Source organism: Onychostoma macrolepis, chromosome 09 (genome assembly GCF_012432095.1).
Source record: "Onychostoma macrolepis isolate SWU-2019 chromosome 09, ASM1243209v1, whole genome shotgun sequence".
NCBI classification, from domain to species: domain Eukaryota; kingdom Metazoa; phylum Chordata; class Actinopteri; order Cypriniformes; family Cyprinidae; genus Onychostoma; species Onychostoma macrolepis.
In genome coordinates, this window is record NC_081163.1 from 29141792 (window position 1) to 29159282 (window position 17491).

Below are 17491 nucleotides of genomic sequence, written 5' to 3' on the forward strand. Positions count from 1 at the left end.
TAAAACGTCACTGCAAGTAAGTTCATGAACGCAAATAAGACACGCCCTGCTTCACAATGTGCATACTATCCACCCTATCTGCCCTGAAAAGCATTGAAAATGACTAAAATCACATAGTATTTAGGATGGATAGTATCCACATTGGGACACAGGCACAAACTTTTTAATTTCTTGCCCCATCTAGTGGTGAGAAACATCTACCTACCTATCTATCTATCTATCTATCTATCTATCTATCATAAGCATGTTGCATGATGATACAATTTTGATTCACTGAATTAACCTTATAAATAAGGTTGGTTTTAAATAACTTTTCTTGCAACAATATTGAGGTATAAGGATAATTACAACAGTGTTGCAATCTGATGTACCCAGAATTAATGGTAAAACAACATTAACTTTTCAACTACATTTTCATGATGATACCAATTTATATTACTACAGTAAAACGTTGTTCATAAAGACACCTTTCCAGAGACACTTTATTTAACACAATCAATGGGATGTTTTAGATTCAGTGATTGGGGAAAAAAGAAAAAGAAAACCTTACAAGAGAACTTGATAAAAGAACAGAGTAAATGTGCACAAAAAGGATCAAAGCACTACAATATTTGAGAAATTTTATGAATATCTGATGATATAGGCCTATATGACTCACTTTGTCAAACCTCTCAAACAAAATCTAAATTACGACTATGATTTACTGTTAATAAGTTATGTTTAATCTATTTATTCATTTGTAAATAGAAGAGCTGTCCAATCCTGCTCCTGAAGGGCCACTTTCCAGCCCTGATTAAACACACCTGAACCAGCTAATCAAGGTCTACAGGATCACTAGAAACTTCCAGAAAGGTACAAGTGAAAAGTATTTCAAGTTTATCTTCATAAAGAATAACAGAGCTTGTAGTTTTCAAAGGCAATTTATTTAAAGCTGCCAATTCACCTAATATAGACCTAATTAATCTCTTTATATGTCACAAAATAGTCATGTCTGCTACTTTCTCATAAACACAAGTTTGTTATGACTTTTAGGCTAAACTGAATCAAGATCAGTCATATGCATCACATTTAATACTGATTCAGAAGTATGAATTTCTTCTACTACCCACTGAAAGAATAGTGCGATTCAGTATGCATCCATTCATCTACACTTTATTTTGCAATAAATTTCACAAATGGAATTGAGTAAAATCCTAACTTAAAAAGTTAAATTAATGAATTGATGTGTTCTCTACAGTTCGCATTCGTTATGCGAGTAGTTCCGTTGTGTTGTTGCTCTGTAGAAACCCGCCTCCTCGCACACACGATTGGTCAATTAAGTACAATGCCTGCATGCCATTGGTCTAACCACTTTTCAGTCATTACCGTCAGCAAGTATGAAAACAAAGGCGAAATCTGGACACTTTGGGCAATTTAGAAATGTCCTGGAATAGGGGACGTATGATCAGTCGTTTTTAATAAGGCAAGTGTTCACACAAACGTACTTTATTTTAGACATATACTTTTAATTTGTTACTGCATTGAAGTTAGCACAGCTATACTCATTGAATGAAACGACTAACCTAACCACAAGTTCCACTATATTAACCGCAAAAACGTCAACAACAGAAACTCTTTTAAATGTCCAACTTTAATCAATCATTGTATTCTCACTCCAAACCTTGTATTTGCAAACATTAATATTTGCATTAAAATGATGAGGAATGTTTAGTGTGACATAAGAAGCAGCTTCTTCCTCATCGAATGTCACCAAGTTTCATTGTCTTTTGCATATTACACACTTTAAAACTATTTAGAAAGGGTGTGATTAACATGAACCGCAGTGTCACACCCCACAGACATACTCTTCATATTTTCTGTCAGACATGGCCTACTATATCTTACATTACATTTGATGTAACCCTCCCACAATAAAGCACAAACCTAACAAGCCACATGCTTCTGCAACAACACCCCTGTTCATTTTAGAACAACCAAAAAATCTTTTCCGGCTCAGAGGATTTTATCTTCTGAGGTTCAGAGCTGTCTATATCATTTTATAATGTATTATCGCCAAGCCTTCACCATGTAACTTTGATTTCAGCCTGCTCTAGTACACTGAAAAAATAGTATAGGATTTACTTTGAAATACTTTTCACTCTACATTTCACAAGTAACTACAAAGAAATGGCAAGAAACTTTTGTACATTTTGAAGTAGAAAGACTAGAATAGTATTTTCTAGTAAAACATACTCCAATCATTTTAATTTTATTTACAACTTTGAAAAATCTAGTGCACTGAAAAATAGTGCTGAAATCATAATCGCTAGTAAATTTCACAAATAATTACAAAGAAATGGCAAGTGACATTGAATTAACTGAAATTTTGAAGTAGAAATACTAAAAAGTATCTTCTTGTAAAACACTCTATTATTGTAAACATACAATAACATCTTTAGTTAATTTACAATTTCGACAAATCATTTTTTTAGTGTACACTAAAAATATGGTGTAGGTTTTACTTTATTTACTTCACTATTATAAAGAAACAAGTAATTATTTGAATGAAACATTAAGTTTTGATTCCAGTAAGTGCTTGATTCTGAACTACAATCATTGCTGGCAAAAATGTTATAAGCAATAAACAATCAGAATTACAGACTTTTGAACTTGTAAACCTTGAAAGCAACACCCCAAACAGTTTTATCTTGACATCTCGGTGGAGTTTGTTACGGCGGCTTTCACATAGTTTCCAAGACAGACAGTTGGCTGCTGATGTCCTGCCATTCATTACTTAGTGCTTTTCATCAGCTGGAGGGAAAGACCACATGAAAACACACCCCTACTGTAAACTACAGTGACATAGCTGTGCTGACAGTTCAGGTTCAGTTGCTCTGGTGTGTGTCATATGAAGCCACACCTTTCACTGGTCTTGCCTTCCCTACCCAGGTCAAATATGTAAGAGGGGAAGAGCAGTAAACTGTATGTTATTCTCACCTAACCTCTATCACATCCCGCGCACCTGAAATACTGAGGTATGACTGTTTTCTAACCACATAGACTTTTATCTGTGTATATGTGTGTCTACGAATTCTGTTCTAATTATATGTCAGTCATTTTCATGGTTAATATTTTTAGTCTATTTATTTGTAAAATCAAGGGGTTTTTAGGTTAGTGATCAATTCTAAAGCATGTTCATTTAAATGGATTCTCTTGTGAAATGGATGTATTGTATGGCTGTAATTAAACATGGTTTAGTATTTAGTAGTTACACAGTGCAGTCTTAGTAAAGAACAGTTTACAATGTCAAGGTGAGATTGAAGGACATGACATTTACTGTAGTTTTTCAAAAATCAAATTAGAATAGTGCTTCTATTAATCAAAAGTGTGACAGTGGTTTTCTTCTCAAATCAATCAGTTTCTCCATATAGTAGTTTTTCCAGGACTGTTATTTTTTTATAATGATGATTTGCAAAACATTGTGAATTCCCACAGAGATTATTCTGATTTGTAATTGTTTTTTTTATAAATGGGTAGTTAATGCATAATGTGTATGTGGACTTTTAAATAAACAACAAGATTTCATGTTAAAATGTATGATATACGTTTATATGATGCATTAATATCATACAAATGTTTCCTTATTGTTTAAATGTTATCATATAAATTCCTTATTGTTTATTTAAAAAATATAAAACGGGTATTACAGTATATTCAAATGTGTAGTCTCTCTAAAAGTATGTCATAGAAGCGGCATGCATAATAATTAAAAAAGAAGGAGTAAAATATTGTTTTAGATGGAGTTTAGCAGGTCAGCTTCCTACAAGTATTTCACGTCAGCTACCCAAGTATGAAAATCGGCAAAAGAAAGTTTGTTTTTTATTCAACGTTTTAACCTATGCTTCAAGAAATCCTGCGAAACCTCCCATGTTCCTGAGTGATGTTCAGTACATCTGACGTTTATTTCCAAGCATGAGAATGTTGCTATGGTTTCAGTGGCAGGTGTTTGAACAGGGTGTGTCGGTACAGGGATCAGGACAAACTAGTTTTGGGTGTATCCAGGAAGGTATGAAGTGAAAGGACAGCGCTACATCAAACACTACTAGGAATGGAATGTGTTAACCGTGATTTGTGAAATTATGCATTTAATGCACTGGATGCTGCATTGACACACTCATAATGTCATCTAGTGGCACCATCTTGTGGATGGTAGCCTTGTTGGAAGTGACTGCACTGTATCTACTGCAAATGTAATAATGTGTATCAATTCCATCTTACAGAGTAAACCATGTCTTTCACTCCAAAGTCATACAGTAAACCCCAAACAGGTGAGAAAAATGCATTGCTTTCGTAATACATCATCCATAATCAACTCATTTTATTTACCTATTATTATTATTTATTTTTTTATTGAAAACAGTTACAACTTCAAGCACTAGATCCACTAAAACAGTGGATGACGGCAAAAAGAAATCCTTGCTGAAGGACAATAGCTGGATTAAGACAAATGTGAACGAGAACGAACAAGTCGAGTAAGTTTTCAACACATTCATCAATTAACAGCAAACCAGACAGACATAACTTGTTTAACATCACGCCTCTGTAATATTTATGTCAGTGGGATTTGCGTGTGTTTGACAGACTAAACAACTGACAAGCTGAATTTAGTTTCCCTTCTCTCAACAGACGTGGTTCGAACTTCGGCAAAAGTGTTCTGAGTCGTTACAAGTCCAACGAAAACCTTGTCAAGTGGGTAATCTCGTCAAAGCACTTTTGTGTGTAGATCAACATGTTGCTATTAAAAATTGTACTATGAGATCCTTATTCTCTTTTTTTTCATGAAGCCCTCAAGATAAAACTAGCAAAACCGAGGGCAAAACCAGCACTGTCATCACTTCACCAGGTACCTCTGTCCAAGCTCTCACTAAAAGGTAATACACTGCGGAAGACTCACTTAAGACTTTCTTACATCAAACATTTTACCAAATGTGTTACAAATGTGCAGCAGATTACACAGTACAAAACAATACTCACTAGTATGGAGGCCCATTTCTGCCACATAAGAAAAAACAACTGTTAAATCAAAATTATGACCCAAAATTTTTAATTATAAGATTTAAAAAATTGATGCAGCAATTATACATTATAAGAGGTAAAAAGTCAAGATTGAGATACCAAGTCATAATTATGAGATGATAATTCAGAATGATGACAGAAGTTGGATTATGTTATAATTGATATAAAATGTCGTAATTGAGATACAAAGTCAAAATTGAAAAAATGTTGAAATGATGACATAAAAAGTCAAAAAGAGATAAAAAGTAATAGTTATGACAAACTCATAATATGACAATTTCTATTTTTTAACTTATAGTTATGACTTAGTATGTATTGTTTTTCATAATTATGATTTTAGCTCCCACAATTTCTACTTTTTTGTCTCATAATTATGACTTGGTATCTCATAATTTAGACTTTTATGTCATAATTATGATTTACCGAAGCAAGATTTCTGATGTAGAAGAAATGGGTTCTTTGGAGAAAGTGTATGTAATGAAATCTCATCAAATGGTCTCACTGATTGATTTCAATGTGTAGATTTGGTGGCAGCCAGGACAAACTGAATGAAACCAGGTAAAATATGAACACTGAAAAATCATGACGTTTATTGTTTAAATCTGTCTCATAGTAAAAATCTTGAACTTAGTTTAGGATAATAACAGAGTATTATACAGCACAATAATACTTAATCTGTTGAAGAATGTAAATTTACATTTACAGCATGATTACTCACCAATGTTTGCTGTATTTAAAACCTGTTTGTAAGAGTGTTCAGAAGCCAAAAATGGTGGGAATTTAAAACATTTTAAGAGCTCAATTATCTTCCCAACCCAACTCTACAGAACCACAGGAACTAAAACAACAGTGAAAACGGAGCCAAGGAAAAGGTAACGCCTCTGAGACACACCTGCTTAAATGACTGAATGAATGAAGACTAGCTTCTTACAAACCTGATGATTGCTCTTTCAGCTCTACTTCTACAATAACAACAATCAAAGATGGTACCGAGACAACTGTGACCACTACCAAGTAAGATGCTGAAAGGACATCATGTCAATGTCAAATCTGTCACAACTATTTCACACTACAATCATCTTTGCCTGCAATCGTGGAACATGTTATGAATGTCAAGGTCAGTTCATACAGGCAGAATTTAACTATTCTAAACTGTGTTGTCTTCTGGTCCTTATAGGCAGGATGTGGTGAAATCATCTACCAAGTCTGAAACACTCACCAATAAAGACCTGACAGATTTAAACACCAAGAGTTCTGGGTAAATCAACTCAATTCAATATGCATTCATATATTTGAATAAAAATTCATGTCAAAACAAGTGACATTTAGTTTAAAGAAATAGCACAAACACACTTTCCACACAAATTTTAAAAATGTGTTTGGTTGTAGATGATAACTAATAGATATACTGTTCAAATAAGATAAATGTGTTGGTTTGATATGTTGTCATCTATGTTATCTAATTCAATTATTTTAATATTCATTTGTGGCTCAAATGTGCAAAATTGTCAATCTATGTCTCACTGCACATGCTATCTGTTCCTGAAGTGGTTACAAGACTGATGTTATTACTGTCAAGTCATCAAAGGACACTGTTGATGGGTGAGTGAGTGTTATAAAATGTGAAGTTAATCTAATAATTCAGTTAATCTTTTACTTTATTTTTGGAGTGTATTAAAATTAAACCTATAATAATTTTTTTAGACCAACCTCACCTGTCAAGACCACCACAAGGTACAGTAACTCGCTTAGCCTTGTTTAGATTGCTGACTAAACTGAGCAAATGTGGCTGCTTTCTTAACCTCTTAACATGTTCAATTCTAGCATCAAAACCTACACCAAAGAGGATGTTTCACCAACTAAAACAACATCATATTCTGTCGGATCCACAAAGAGGTGAGAATCTGACCAATAATTATAAGTGCATGCTTTTCAGTCATCGTAAAACAAAGAACATCACTGACTGAATGCTTTTCTTCAGCACTGAGGATCAACTGTTTGATACCCTCATACCAACATCGATCAAATCAGCCAATACAAAACCTGGCAGCAGGTATGTGGTATTTGCATATCTATAAACTAGTGTTGTCAAACGATTAATCGCGATTAATCGCATCCCAAATAAAAGTTTTTGTTTGCATAATATATGTGTGTGTTCTGTGTATATTTATTATGGGTATATACAGTATAAATACAGCATGTGTGTGTATTTATATATACATAATAAATATACATATATTATGTAAACAAAAACTTTTATTTGGGATGCGATTAATCACGATTAATCGTTTGACAACACTACTATAAACTTAACTCAACATCCTACTCCACATTAAGAAAGATATCAACTTCAGCATGCAATAATATTCTAGGTCCACAACTGATAGTAAAAATCTAGTATTTATTGTAGAAAATAATTAACTTGTTTTGTGTCTCTAAAGTGACTACAAGACTGAAGTGGTTACTGTGAAGTCATCAAAGGACATCATTGATGTGTGAGTGTCATAGATCAGTGCTTCTCAACCCAAGGGTCACGACTTACCAATGATGGATAGCAATGCGAGACAAATAAAAAATACTATAAAAAAGAAAAATAGTCAAATGCAAACATATATGCATGCATAATAAAATCGCAAAAAAAAACTATTCTCATTTGTTTTTTGTTTACATTTAGAAATCAAAATCAGTTTTCCTGTTCAGCTTATGCAATGTTAATAACTTTTTCATACTGTGGTGATTTTAAGGATATTTCTGTGTGCTTTTGAACAATAAACTATTGGGATACCTTGTCATGCCACCACTTCAAGTGCAATGTAAAATCTGTGTAATCTGATATGATCTCATAATTCAGATACCGTTTTTTGTGTGTGTTTGTTTTAATGGTGTATGTATATTAATACTGAACCTGTAATTCTTTTTGTCTAGACCAACTTCACCTGTCAAGACCACTACAAGGTAACCACAGCCTTGCTGACTAACCAGAAAGAATACAGCTGCAGATTGTTGACTAACCTGGAAAAAATGTAGTTATAACTTTTATTAACCTCTTAACCTATTTCATTTACAGCGTCAAGACCTACACCAAGGAGGATGTTTCACCAACTAAAACAACATCCTACAGCACAAAGAGGTGAAAGATTCACATCACAATTCTTATTGCAAAATATAATGCCGTGCAATGACATGAACTTGCATTTAGAGACTGAATCGTTGCTCACTGCACTTGTTTTGTATCTCTAAAGTGACTACAAGACTGAAGTGGTTACTGTGAAGTCATCAAAGGACATCAGTGATGTGTGAGTGTCATTGATCAGTGCTTCTCAACCCAAGGGTCACGACCTACAAATGACTTGTGTGTCTGATTTGACAATCACAGACAGCATGGGAAAATGCTAAATAGCAATACTCCTGGCAACTTACCATATATGCATGCATAAATTGAATAGAAACAACTTATGCCATACAATTTGTTGATTACATTTAGTAAACAAAAATAATTTTCTTATTCAGCTTATGTGATGTTAATATTTTTTTCATGTTGTTGGACCAATACAGTTCATGCTAATGAATTTCAGTATTCTGTTTTAAGGACATTTCTGTGTGGTTTCAAACAAACTATTTTGGTATACTGCGTTGTGAGCGCTTGATGTGCAATTTAAAATATGTGTAAAATGATGATTTCTTAATTCAGTTAATGTTTTTGTGTGTTTGTTTTTAACTTTGTGTATATATTAACAATGAACACAATTCTTTTTGTCTAGACCAACTTCACCTGTCAAGACCACTACAAGGTAACCACAGCCTTGCTGACTAACCAGAAAGAATACAGCTGCAGATGGCTGACTAACCTGGAAAAAATGTAGTTATAACTTTTATTAACCTCTTAACCTATTTCATTTACAGCGTCAAGACCTACACCAAGGAGGATGTTTCACCAACTAAAACAACATCCTACAGCACAAAGAGGTGAAAGATTCACATCACAATTCTTATTGCAAAATATAATGCCGTGCAATGACATGAACTTGCATTTAGAGACTGAATCGTTGCTCACTGCACTTGTTTTGTATCTCTAAAGTGACTACAAGACTGAAGTGGTTACTGTGAAGTCTTCAAAGGACATCAGTGATGTGTGAGTTTCATAGATCAGTGCTTCTCAACCCAAGCGTCACGACCTACAAATGACTTGTATGTCTGATTTGACCATCACAGACAGCATGGGAAAATGCTAAATAGCAATACTCCTGGCAACTTACCATATATGCATGCATAAATTGAATAGAAACAACTTTTAAAGTTATGTCATACATTTTGTTGATTACATTTAGTAAACAAAAATAATTTTCTTATTCAGCTTATGTAATGTTAATATTTTTTTTCATGTTGTTGGGCCAATACAGCTCATGTTAATGAATTTCAGTATTTTGTTTTAAGGACATTTCTGTGTGGTTTCAAACAAACTATTTTGGTATGCTGCGTTGTGAACACTTTATGTGCAATTTAAAATATGTGTAAAATGATATGATTTCATAATTCAATTAATGTTTTTGTGTGTTTGTTTTTAATTTTGTGTATATATTAACAATGAACATAATTATTTTTGTCTAGACCAACTTCACCTGTCAAGACCACTACAAGGTAACCACAGCCTTGCTGACTAACCAGAAAGAATACAGCTGCAGATTGTTGACTAACCTGGAAAAAATGTGGTTATATCTTTTATTAACCTCTTAACCTATTTCATTTACAGCGTCAAGACCTACACCAAGGAGGATGTTTCACCAACTAAAACAACATCCTACAGCACAAAGAGGTGGGCACTTAAGAGATTGTTCACATCACAATTCTTATTGCAAAATATAATGCCGTGCAATGACATGAACTTGCATTTAGAGCCTGAATTGTTGCTCACTGCACTTGTTTTGTGTCTCTAAAGTGACTACAAGACTGAAGTGGTTACTGTGAAGTCTTCAAAGGACATCAGTGATGTGTGAGTGTCATAGATCAGTGCTTCTCAACCCAAGCGTCACGACCTACAAATGACTTGTGTGTCTGATTTGACCATCACAGACAGCATGGGAAAATGCTAAATAGCAATACTCCTGGCAACTTACCATATATGCATGCATAAATTGAATAGAAACAACTTTTAAAGTTATGTCATACATTTTGTTGATTACATTTAGTAAACAAAAATAATTTTCTTATTCAGCTTATGTAATGTTAATATTTTTTCATGTTGTTGGGCCAATACAGCTCATGTTAATGAATTTCAGTATTTTGTTTTAAGGACATTTCTGTGTGGTTTCAAACAAACTATTTTGGTATGCTGCGTTGTGAACACTTTATGTGCAATTTAAAATATGTGTAAAATGATATGATTTCATAATTCAATTAATGTTTTTGTGTGTTTGTTTTTAATTTTGTGTATATATTAACAATGAACATAATTATTTTTGTCTAGACCAACTTCACCTGTCAAGACCACTACAAGGTAACCACAGCCTTGCTGACTAACCAGAAAGAATACAGCTGCAGATTGTTGACTAACCTGGAAAAATGTGGTTATATCTTTTATTAACCTCTTAACCTATTTCATTTACAGCGTCAAGACCTACACCAAGGAGGATGTTTCACCAACTAAAACAACATCCTACAGCACAAAGAGGTGGGCACTTAAGAGATTGTTCACATCACAATTCTTATTGCAAAATATAATGCCGTGCAATGACATGAACTTGCATTTAGAGCCTGAATTGTTGCTCACTGCACTTGTTTTGTGTCTCTAAAGTGACTACAAGACTGAAGTGGTTACTGTGAAGTCTTCAAAGGACATCAGTGATGTGTGAGTGTCATAGATCAGTGCTTCTCAACCCAAGCGTCACGACCTACAAATGACTTGTGTGTCTGATTTGACCATCACAGACAGCATGGGAAAATGCTAAATAGCAATACTCCTGGCAACTTACCATATATGCATGCATAAATTGAATAGAAACAACTTATGCCATACAGTTTGTTGATTACATTTAGTAAACAAAAATCATTTTCTTATTCAGCTTATGTAATGTTAATATTTTTTTCATGTTGTTGGGCCAATACAGTTCATGCTAATGAATTTCAGTATTCTGTTTTAAGGATATTTCTGTGTGGTTTCAAACAAACTATTTTGGTATACTGCGTTGTGAGCGCTTGATGTGCAATTTAAAATATGTGTAAAATGATGATTTCTTAATTCAGTTAATGTTTTTGTGTGTTTGTTTTTAACTTTGTGTATATATTAACAATGAACATAATTATTTTTGTCTAGACCAACTTCACCTGTCAAGACCACTACAAGGTAACCACAGCCTTGCTGACTAACCAGAAAGAATACAGCTGCAGATTGTTGACTAACCTGGAAAAAATGTGGTTATAACTTTTATTAACCTCTTAACCTATTTCATTTACAGCGTCAAGACCTACACCAAGGAGGATGTTTCACCAACTAAAACAACATCCTACAGCACAAAGAGGTGAAAGATTCACATCACAATTCTTATTGCAAAATATAATGCCGTGCAATGACGTGAACTTGCATTTAGAGACTGAATCGTTGCTCACTGCACTTGTTTTGTATCTCTAAAGTGACTACAAGACTGAAGTGGTTACTGTGAAGTCTTCAAAGGACATCAGTGATGTGTGAGTGTCATAGATCAGTGCTTCTCAACCCAAGGGTCACGACCTACAAATGACTTGTGTGTCTGATTTGACCATCACAGACAGCATGGGAAAATGCTAAATAGCAATACTCCTGGCAACTTACCATATATGCATGCATAAATTGAATAGAAACAACTTATGCCATACATTTTGTTGATTACATTTAGTAAACAAAAATAATTTTCTTATTCAGCTTATGTAATGTTAATATTTTTTTCATGTTGTTGGGCCAATACAGCTCATGTTAATGAATTTCAGTATTTTGTTTTAAGGACATTTCTGTGTGGTTTCAAACAAACTATTTTGGTATACTGCGTTGTGAACACTTTATGTGCAATTTAAAATATGTGTAAAATGATATGATTTCATAATTCAATTAATGTTTTTGTGTGTTTGTTTTTAATTTTGTGTATATATTAACAATGAACACAATTCTTTTTGTCTAGACAAACTTCACCTGTCAAGACCACTACAAGGTACAGTAACCACAGCTTTGCTGAATAACCATAAAAAAATACAGCTGCAGATTGCTGACTAACCTGGAAAAAATGTGGTTATAACTTTTATTAACCTCTTAACCTATTTCATTTACAGCATCAAGACCTACACCAAGGAGGATGTTTCACCAACTAATACAACATCCTACAGCACAAAGAGGTGAAAGATTCACATCACAATTCTAGTATTTATTGCAAAAAATAAAAAAAACAGTGCAGTGCAGTGCAATGAAATGAACCTGCATTTAGAGACTGAATTGTTGCTCACTGCACTTGTTTTGTGTCTCTAAAGTGACTACAAGACTGAAGTGGTTACTGTGAAGTCTTCAAAGGACATCAGTGATGTGTGAGTGTCATTGATCAGTGCTTCTCAACCCAAGGGTCACGACCTACAAATGACTTGTGTGTCTGACATCTATTCTGATAACAGGGGAAAACGGGAAAATTATGTGGCTAAAAATGCAGCAAACCATATGAAGAGTTTATTTGCAAAAACTAATACATTTTCAAAAATCATGTTTTTTATTATGTTATTATGTTTTTATTGTGTTAGTTAGCTGTTTCTTTACTTATTTTTTAACCTAATCAAAATAACCCAACTGCAGTTTAATTGAGATTAATTGGAATGTACAATGAAAAAACATGATTAAAACGGAGTTATCTATTTTTGCAAATGAACTCTTCATATAATCATGCATTGATAGAATAGGTAAATAAATGAGCTACATATTTTGTCAAAATCCTCAGTTGTTTTATAAATGTTACGAATGAATCCCTTGTGAAAAACTATACTTTAGCATACTTATAAAAGAACATACTTGAGTGTGAACTGAATGTAATGTTTTCAGACCCTTAATTGCATGGTAATTGCAATTTAATTCAATTGTATTATAGTTTGCATTTAAATTAAATGCAGTGAGTTGAACTTGACCCACTTAAAGAGGACTAAAGTACATATGTGACCCTGGACCACAAAACCAGTCTTAAGTCGCTGGGGTGTATTTGTAGCAATAGCCAAATATACACTGTATGGGTCAAAATTATAGATTTTTCGTTTATGCTAAAAATCATTAGTATATCAAGTATTCCATGAAGATATTTTGTAAATATACTACTGTAAATATATCAAAACGTCATTTTTGATTAGTAATATGCATTGCTAAGAATTCATTTGGACAACTTTAAAGGCGATTTTCTCAATATTTTGATTTTTTTTTGCACCCTCAGATTTCAGATATTCAAATAGTTGTATCTCGGCCAAATATTGTCCGATCCTAACAAACCATACATCAATGGAAAGCTTATTTCAAAAAAATTGACACTTAAGACTTGGTTTTGTGGTCCAGGGTCACATAATTAAATGTAATTTCATCATTATATTGTCTTGCTGAATGTACAGACACATTTTATAATGTATACTTAATTTCTATTGAAACATGTATGTCATGTATTCAAATACATTTGTAATTAGGAAACTGCGTTTTTTGCCTTTAAAATATATCAACTTTAAAAGAAATATTTAATAATAAAAAAAAACTACTGTTAATTATAATCACATATTTTACATGCATGCTAGTCAACACATTACAATAAGTGTACTTTAAAGCAAGACAAAACATTATTAAAACATAATCATTCAAATCTTTTTGATAATAAACCACTATAGTAAAATCTAACCTACACAAAATCTCTTAATTTTGTTGCTGATGTTTTAGCTATATTTAATTTTTATATTTTTGTTGTATTTTGATTGTGTTGACCTAAAACCTATTATTATTTTTTTCTAGTCCAACTTCACCTGTCAAGACCACTTCAAGGTACGGTAACCCCAGCTTACAATTTGCTGACTAGCCTGAAATAATAAGGCTGCTCTAATTAACCTCTTGACATGTTCAATTCTATCATCAAAACCTACAGCAAGGAGGATGTCTCACCAACTAAAACAACATCATATTCTATCCGATCCACAAAGAGGTAAGAACCTGACATATTTCCAAGTAGTTCCACGCCCGTCAATGCTTTTCAGACAAAGAACATCACTGACTCAATGCTTTTCTTCAGCACTGAGGATCAACTGTTTGATACTCTCATACCTGCATCAATCAAGTCAGCCAACACAAAACCTGACAGCAGGTATGTGACATTTGCATATTTATAAGGTGTGAACCCATTTGTGGCGAGTTTGACATTTGCTTCGGCCTTTAAGTAGTTTAACCAGTCTTACGACTGACAGGCTAAAAGCAACAAAAGCAGGTGCACATTCATACTTAGAGCTCATGATTTTCCATTAGAGCCTCACTCTCACTGCAGCAGTGTTTAATTCTATCATGGACCTTTATCGTTCCTACAGTCGTGAGGATGTATCCATCTCCAAATCCATCAGAACCGTGTATTCAACAAATGAGAGGTAGGATGGTATTTCTTATTGTTGAGCATCTTTATCTTTATCTTTACACTAATTTGTCATTTTTAAATGCTTATAGAGATGATTGGAGTACAGTCACAAGTCCTTCTTACACCAGGACATCATACACCGAGAGCAGGTTCAGTATCCACTTCGACATATTCAGATGTCTTGTCAATTAAAACACTACTCTGTTCCAAGAATTACCAATTACATTTGACCAGGTTTGTAGACGTACTTCCGTGATTTTATCCACAGGCCTGTTGATTACCTGTCTGACACGCACGCATCAAAAACCACCACGACTGTGTACACGTCACCGGAAAGGTATGGAAGCAGAAAGAATACATATTTAATTGTGCTTGATGTGATATTTAGTGCACACGTGAAATGCGTATCGCTTTGTTGCAGGGTAGTAAGTGGGAAGGACATTTGCACAGTCTGCCATAAAAACATGTATACAGATGAAAAGATCGTCCTGGATGACATGAATATCAACTGTCACTCAAGTTGTTTCAAGGTTAGTTATTTTTAAGCTCTTTAAAAATGTGTAGTAATTAGTTTCATTAAATCAGTATTTATGAAAATGATATGAGTGCAGTATTGAAATATGAACGTTTTATTTTTTAATTAAGATTTTTGGTGGTGTTATTAATTTATTAAAACTAGTGCTGTCAAATGATTAATCTCATCCAAAATAAAAGTTTTTGTTTGCATAATATATGTGTGTGTTCTGTGTATATTTATTATGTATATATAATACACACACATACAGTATATATTTTGAAAATAATCTATATTTATATTCAGATCATTAATATTATAAATAAATATATTTAATATAAAAAAATACATTTTTCTGAAATATATACATGCATGTGTGTGTCTTTATATATACATAATAAATATACACAGTACACATACATATATTATGCAAACAAAAACTTTTATTTTGGATGCGATTAATCGCGATTAATTGTTTGACAGCACTAAAAAGTGTGTCTTTTTATATTGTTACTTAACTATAATGATTTTCATATTTTAATTTCAATAAAAACAAAATAATAATAAAAATGTTATGTTTTATTCAAGAAAAATAATTCAAAACTGTTTATTGTTGTTATTATTTTATTTTGTTATTTTTAGTGTGGGGTGTGTAATATTTCTCTGGGACACCTGAAGGCAGGGGACAGTTTGTGGGTGTACCGTCGTGCCATTCACTGCGAAAGCTGCTTTGGTGTCACTAAGGGTAAGACTCATTCTACTCTGTTTTTCAATATTCTGAATGATACAGTCAATGTGTTTACTAAATAAACAAAAATGTTTGTTTTACAGGCAAATGGCTCCGCTGAAACCACATTTAGCAATAATGAAGTGATGTTATGAGAGAGACAGCAAATATACTTGCCTTTTCCAAAACTTTCCCATGGCTTTGATTTGGACTCAGCCCATTTGAAGTGCATAAAACAGTTTATGGTGGTGGACTTCTGTCTGATAATAGACTTTGGGGTTTATTAATTGCACTGATTGCTGTTCTCCCCAATGATGCGACAAGGCTCTTATCTAATTACCAAAATAATAATATTTTTAAAGAAGAATATTTTCCTAATACATGATAATAGTTGCTTTGTTTTTTCTTCACTATTGTTGTATTATTAAAGCATACATGTGTATATAATGAGAAAATATCATATTTCTCCTGAGTTTTCATCTGATTGTCTTTCATTGTTCAGATCTGGTTAAACGTCATTCCAGAGATAAATTATGCAGCACCTTTCACTACTGTAGCTATAAATTGAATATGCTTGTGTTGTAAGTATTTCTAAAGAATCACAGTCTTTCAGAAATATGCTGTGATCAAGATCAGACACTTCAACTCGTATCTTATGACAGGATTCCTAAGAGGATGCAAATAAAGAGCTAAAGTTAGCCATTGCAGATAGTGTTTTTTTTTGTTGTTTTTTTTTTACATGAGAGGGTCAACTTGAAGTTATTTTGATATTATTTGACCTTTTAATCCTTTAAAATGTTGATTTTATTAGGATTTCTGTAATTTTATCAAAAGGGAGACAAACCAACTAAACTTCATCACAAAATTCTTTAAATCAGTTGCTTGTTTATTGTGCCGTTAATTTCCCACAGAAAAAAAAAAACACTTCTTGGAAGATGATGAAGACTAGCAGAATTGAAGTTGACATTGAGGATACAGGAAAATATTCACTATTTACCAATTAAACGAATTGAAATATTTAAATTAGATAATGGAAAACTGAAGAAATATTTCTTAATAAATTCAGCAGAAAAGTTCAGTCCAAAATACACACACACACACAAAAGGTTTAGGATTTACTTCGAAACAATTTTCTTTGATAAATTGCTTGAAATATTTACAAATAATTACAAAACAATTACAAAGTAACACATTGAATGTAACATGAAATTCTGAAATAGAAAGACTGAAATGTAAAACCATTTAAATTGTGATAAAAAACTAATACATTTACAACACTAAAATTGTGAGTTTAATGTTTCATCCAATATATAAACATAGGCCACTACCATTCAAACATTTGGGGTCAATAAGAGTTTAAATGTTTCTTAAGTTTTTAAGATAAGTTTAAGTATCTTAAGCTCACCAAGGATATTTATTTGATCAAAATACAATAAAAACAGTTGTGAAATATTATTGCAATTTCTATTTTCTATATTAATCTATTTTAATATGGAATGTATTTCTGTGATGCAAAGCTGAATTTTCAGCATCATTATTTAGTGTCACATGATCCTTCAGAAATCAAGGATGTTGAAAACAGTTGTGCTACTTAATATTTTT

General features: G+C 32.9%; 1 protein-coding gene across 3 annotated transcripts; it reads left to right on the forward strand.

The window, feature by feature from the left end:
- Positions 1 to 786: 786 nt before the first annotated feature.
- On the forward strand, positions 787 to 16766 carry scel (sciellin). Of its 3 annotated transcripts, none has more exons than XM_058785967.1 (42): positions 788 to 852; positions 2929 to 3014; positions 4260 to 4307; positions 4400 to 4511; positions 4666 to 4728; positions 4824 to 4910; positions 5578 to 5613; positions 5883 to 5927; positions 6010 to 6069; positions 6233 to 6313; positions 6604 to 6657; positions 6760 to 6789; positions 6880 to 6951; positions 7037 to 7108; positions 7497 to 7550; positions 7981 to 8010; positions 8123 to 8185; positions 8298 to 8351; positions 8817 to 8846; positions 8959 to 9021; positions 9134 to 9187; positions 9664 to 9693; positions 9806 to 9868; positions 9992 to 10045; positions 10520 to 10549; positions 10661 to 10723; positions 10847 to 10900; positions 11366 to 11395; positions 11508 to 11570; positions 11683 to 11736; positions 12204 to 12233; positions 12352 to 12414; positions 12547 to 12600; positions 14042 to 14071; positions 14172 to 14228; positions 14316 to 14387; positions 14605 to 14661; positions 14738 to 14797; positions 14917 to 14985; positions 15070 to 15178; positions 15805 to 15907; positions 15994 to 16766. In XM_058785967.1, the coding sequence occupies exons 3-42, from the start codon at positions 4268 to 4270 to the stop codon at positions 16008 to 16010; spliced, it is 2262 nt and encodes a 753-aa protein (XP_058641950.1). In that variant the 5' UTR covers positions 788 to 852; positions 2929 to 3014; positions 4260 to 4267; the 3' UTR covers positions 16011 to 16766. The 3 variants fall into 3 exon arrangements, with proteins under 3 accessions (XP_058641952.1, XP_058641950.1, XP_058641951.1); XM_058785968.1 differs by lacking the exon at positions 788 to 852 and adding an exon at positions 1412 to 1462; XM_058785969.1 differs by lacking the exons at positions 11683 to 11736; positions 12204 to 12233; positions 12352 to 12414 and having other exon boundaries at positions 787 to 852.
- Positions 16767 to 17491: the final 725 nt, after the last annotated feature.

What these genes read in the sequence shown, in the direction of transcription:
- scel (XM_058785967.1), top strand. Translation starts at nt 4,268, where the DNA reads ATGTCTTTCACTCCAAAGTCATACAGTAAACCCCAAACAG. An exon ending in ACATCCTACAGCACAAAGAG is followed by an intron (nt 9,022 to 9,133) that starts GTGAAAGATTCA and finishes GTATCTCTAAAG; the next exon opens with TGACTACAAGACTGAAGTGG. An exon ending in TCAAAGGACATCAGTGATGT is followed by an intron (nt 10,901 to 11,365) that starts GTGAGTGTCATA and finishes ATTTTTGTCTAG; the next exon opens with ACCAACTTCACCTGTCAAGA.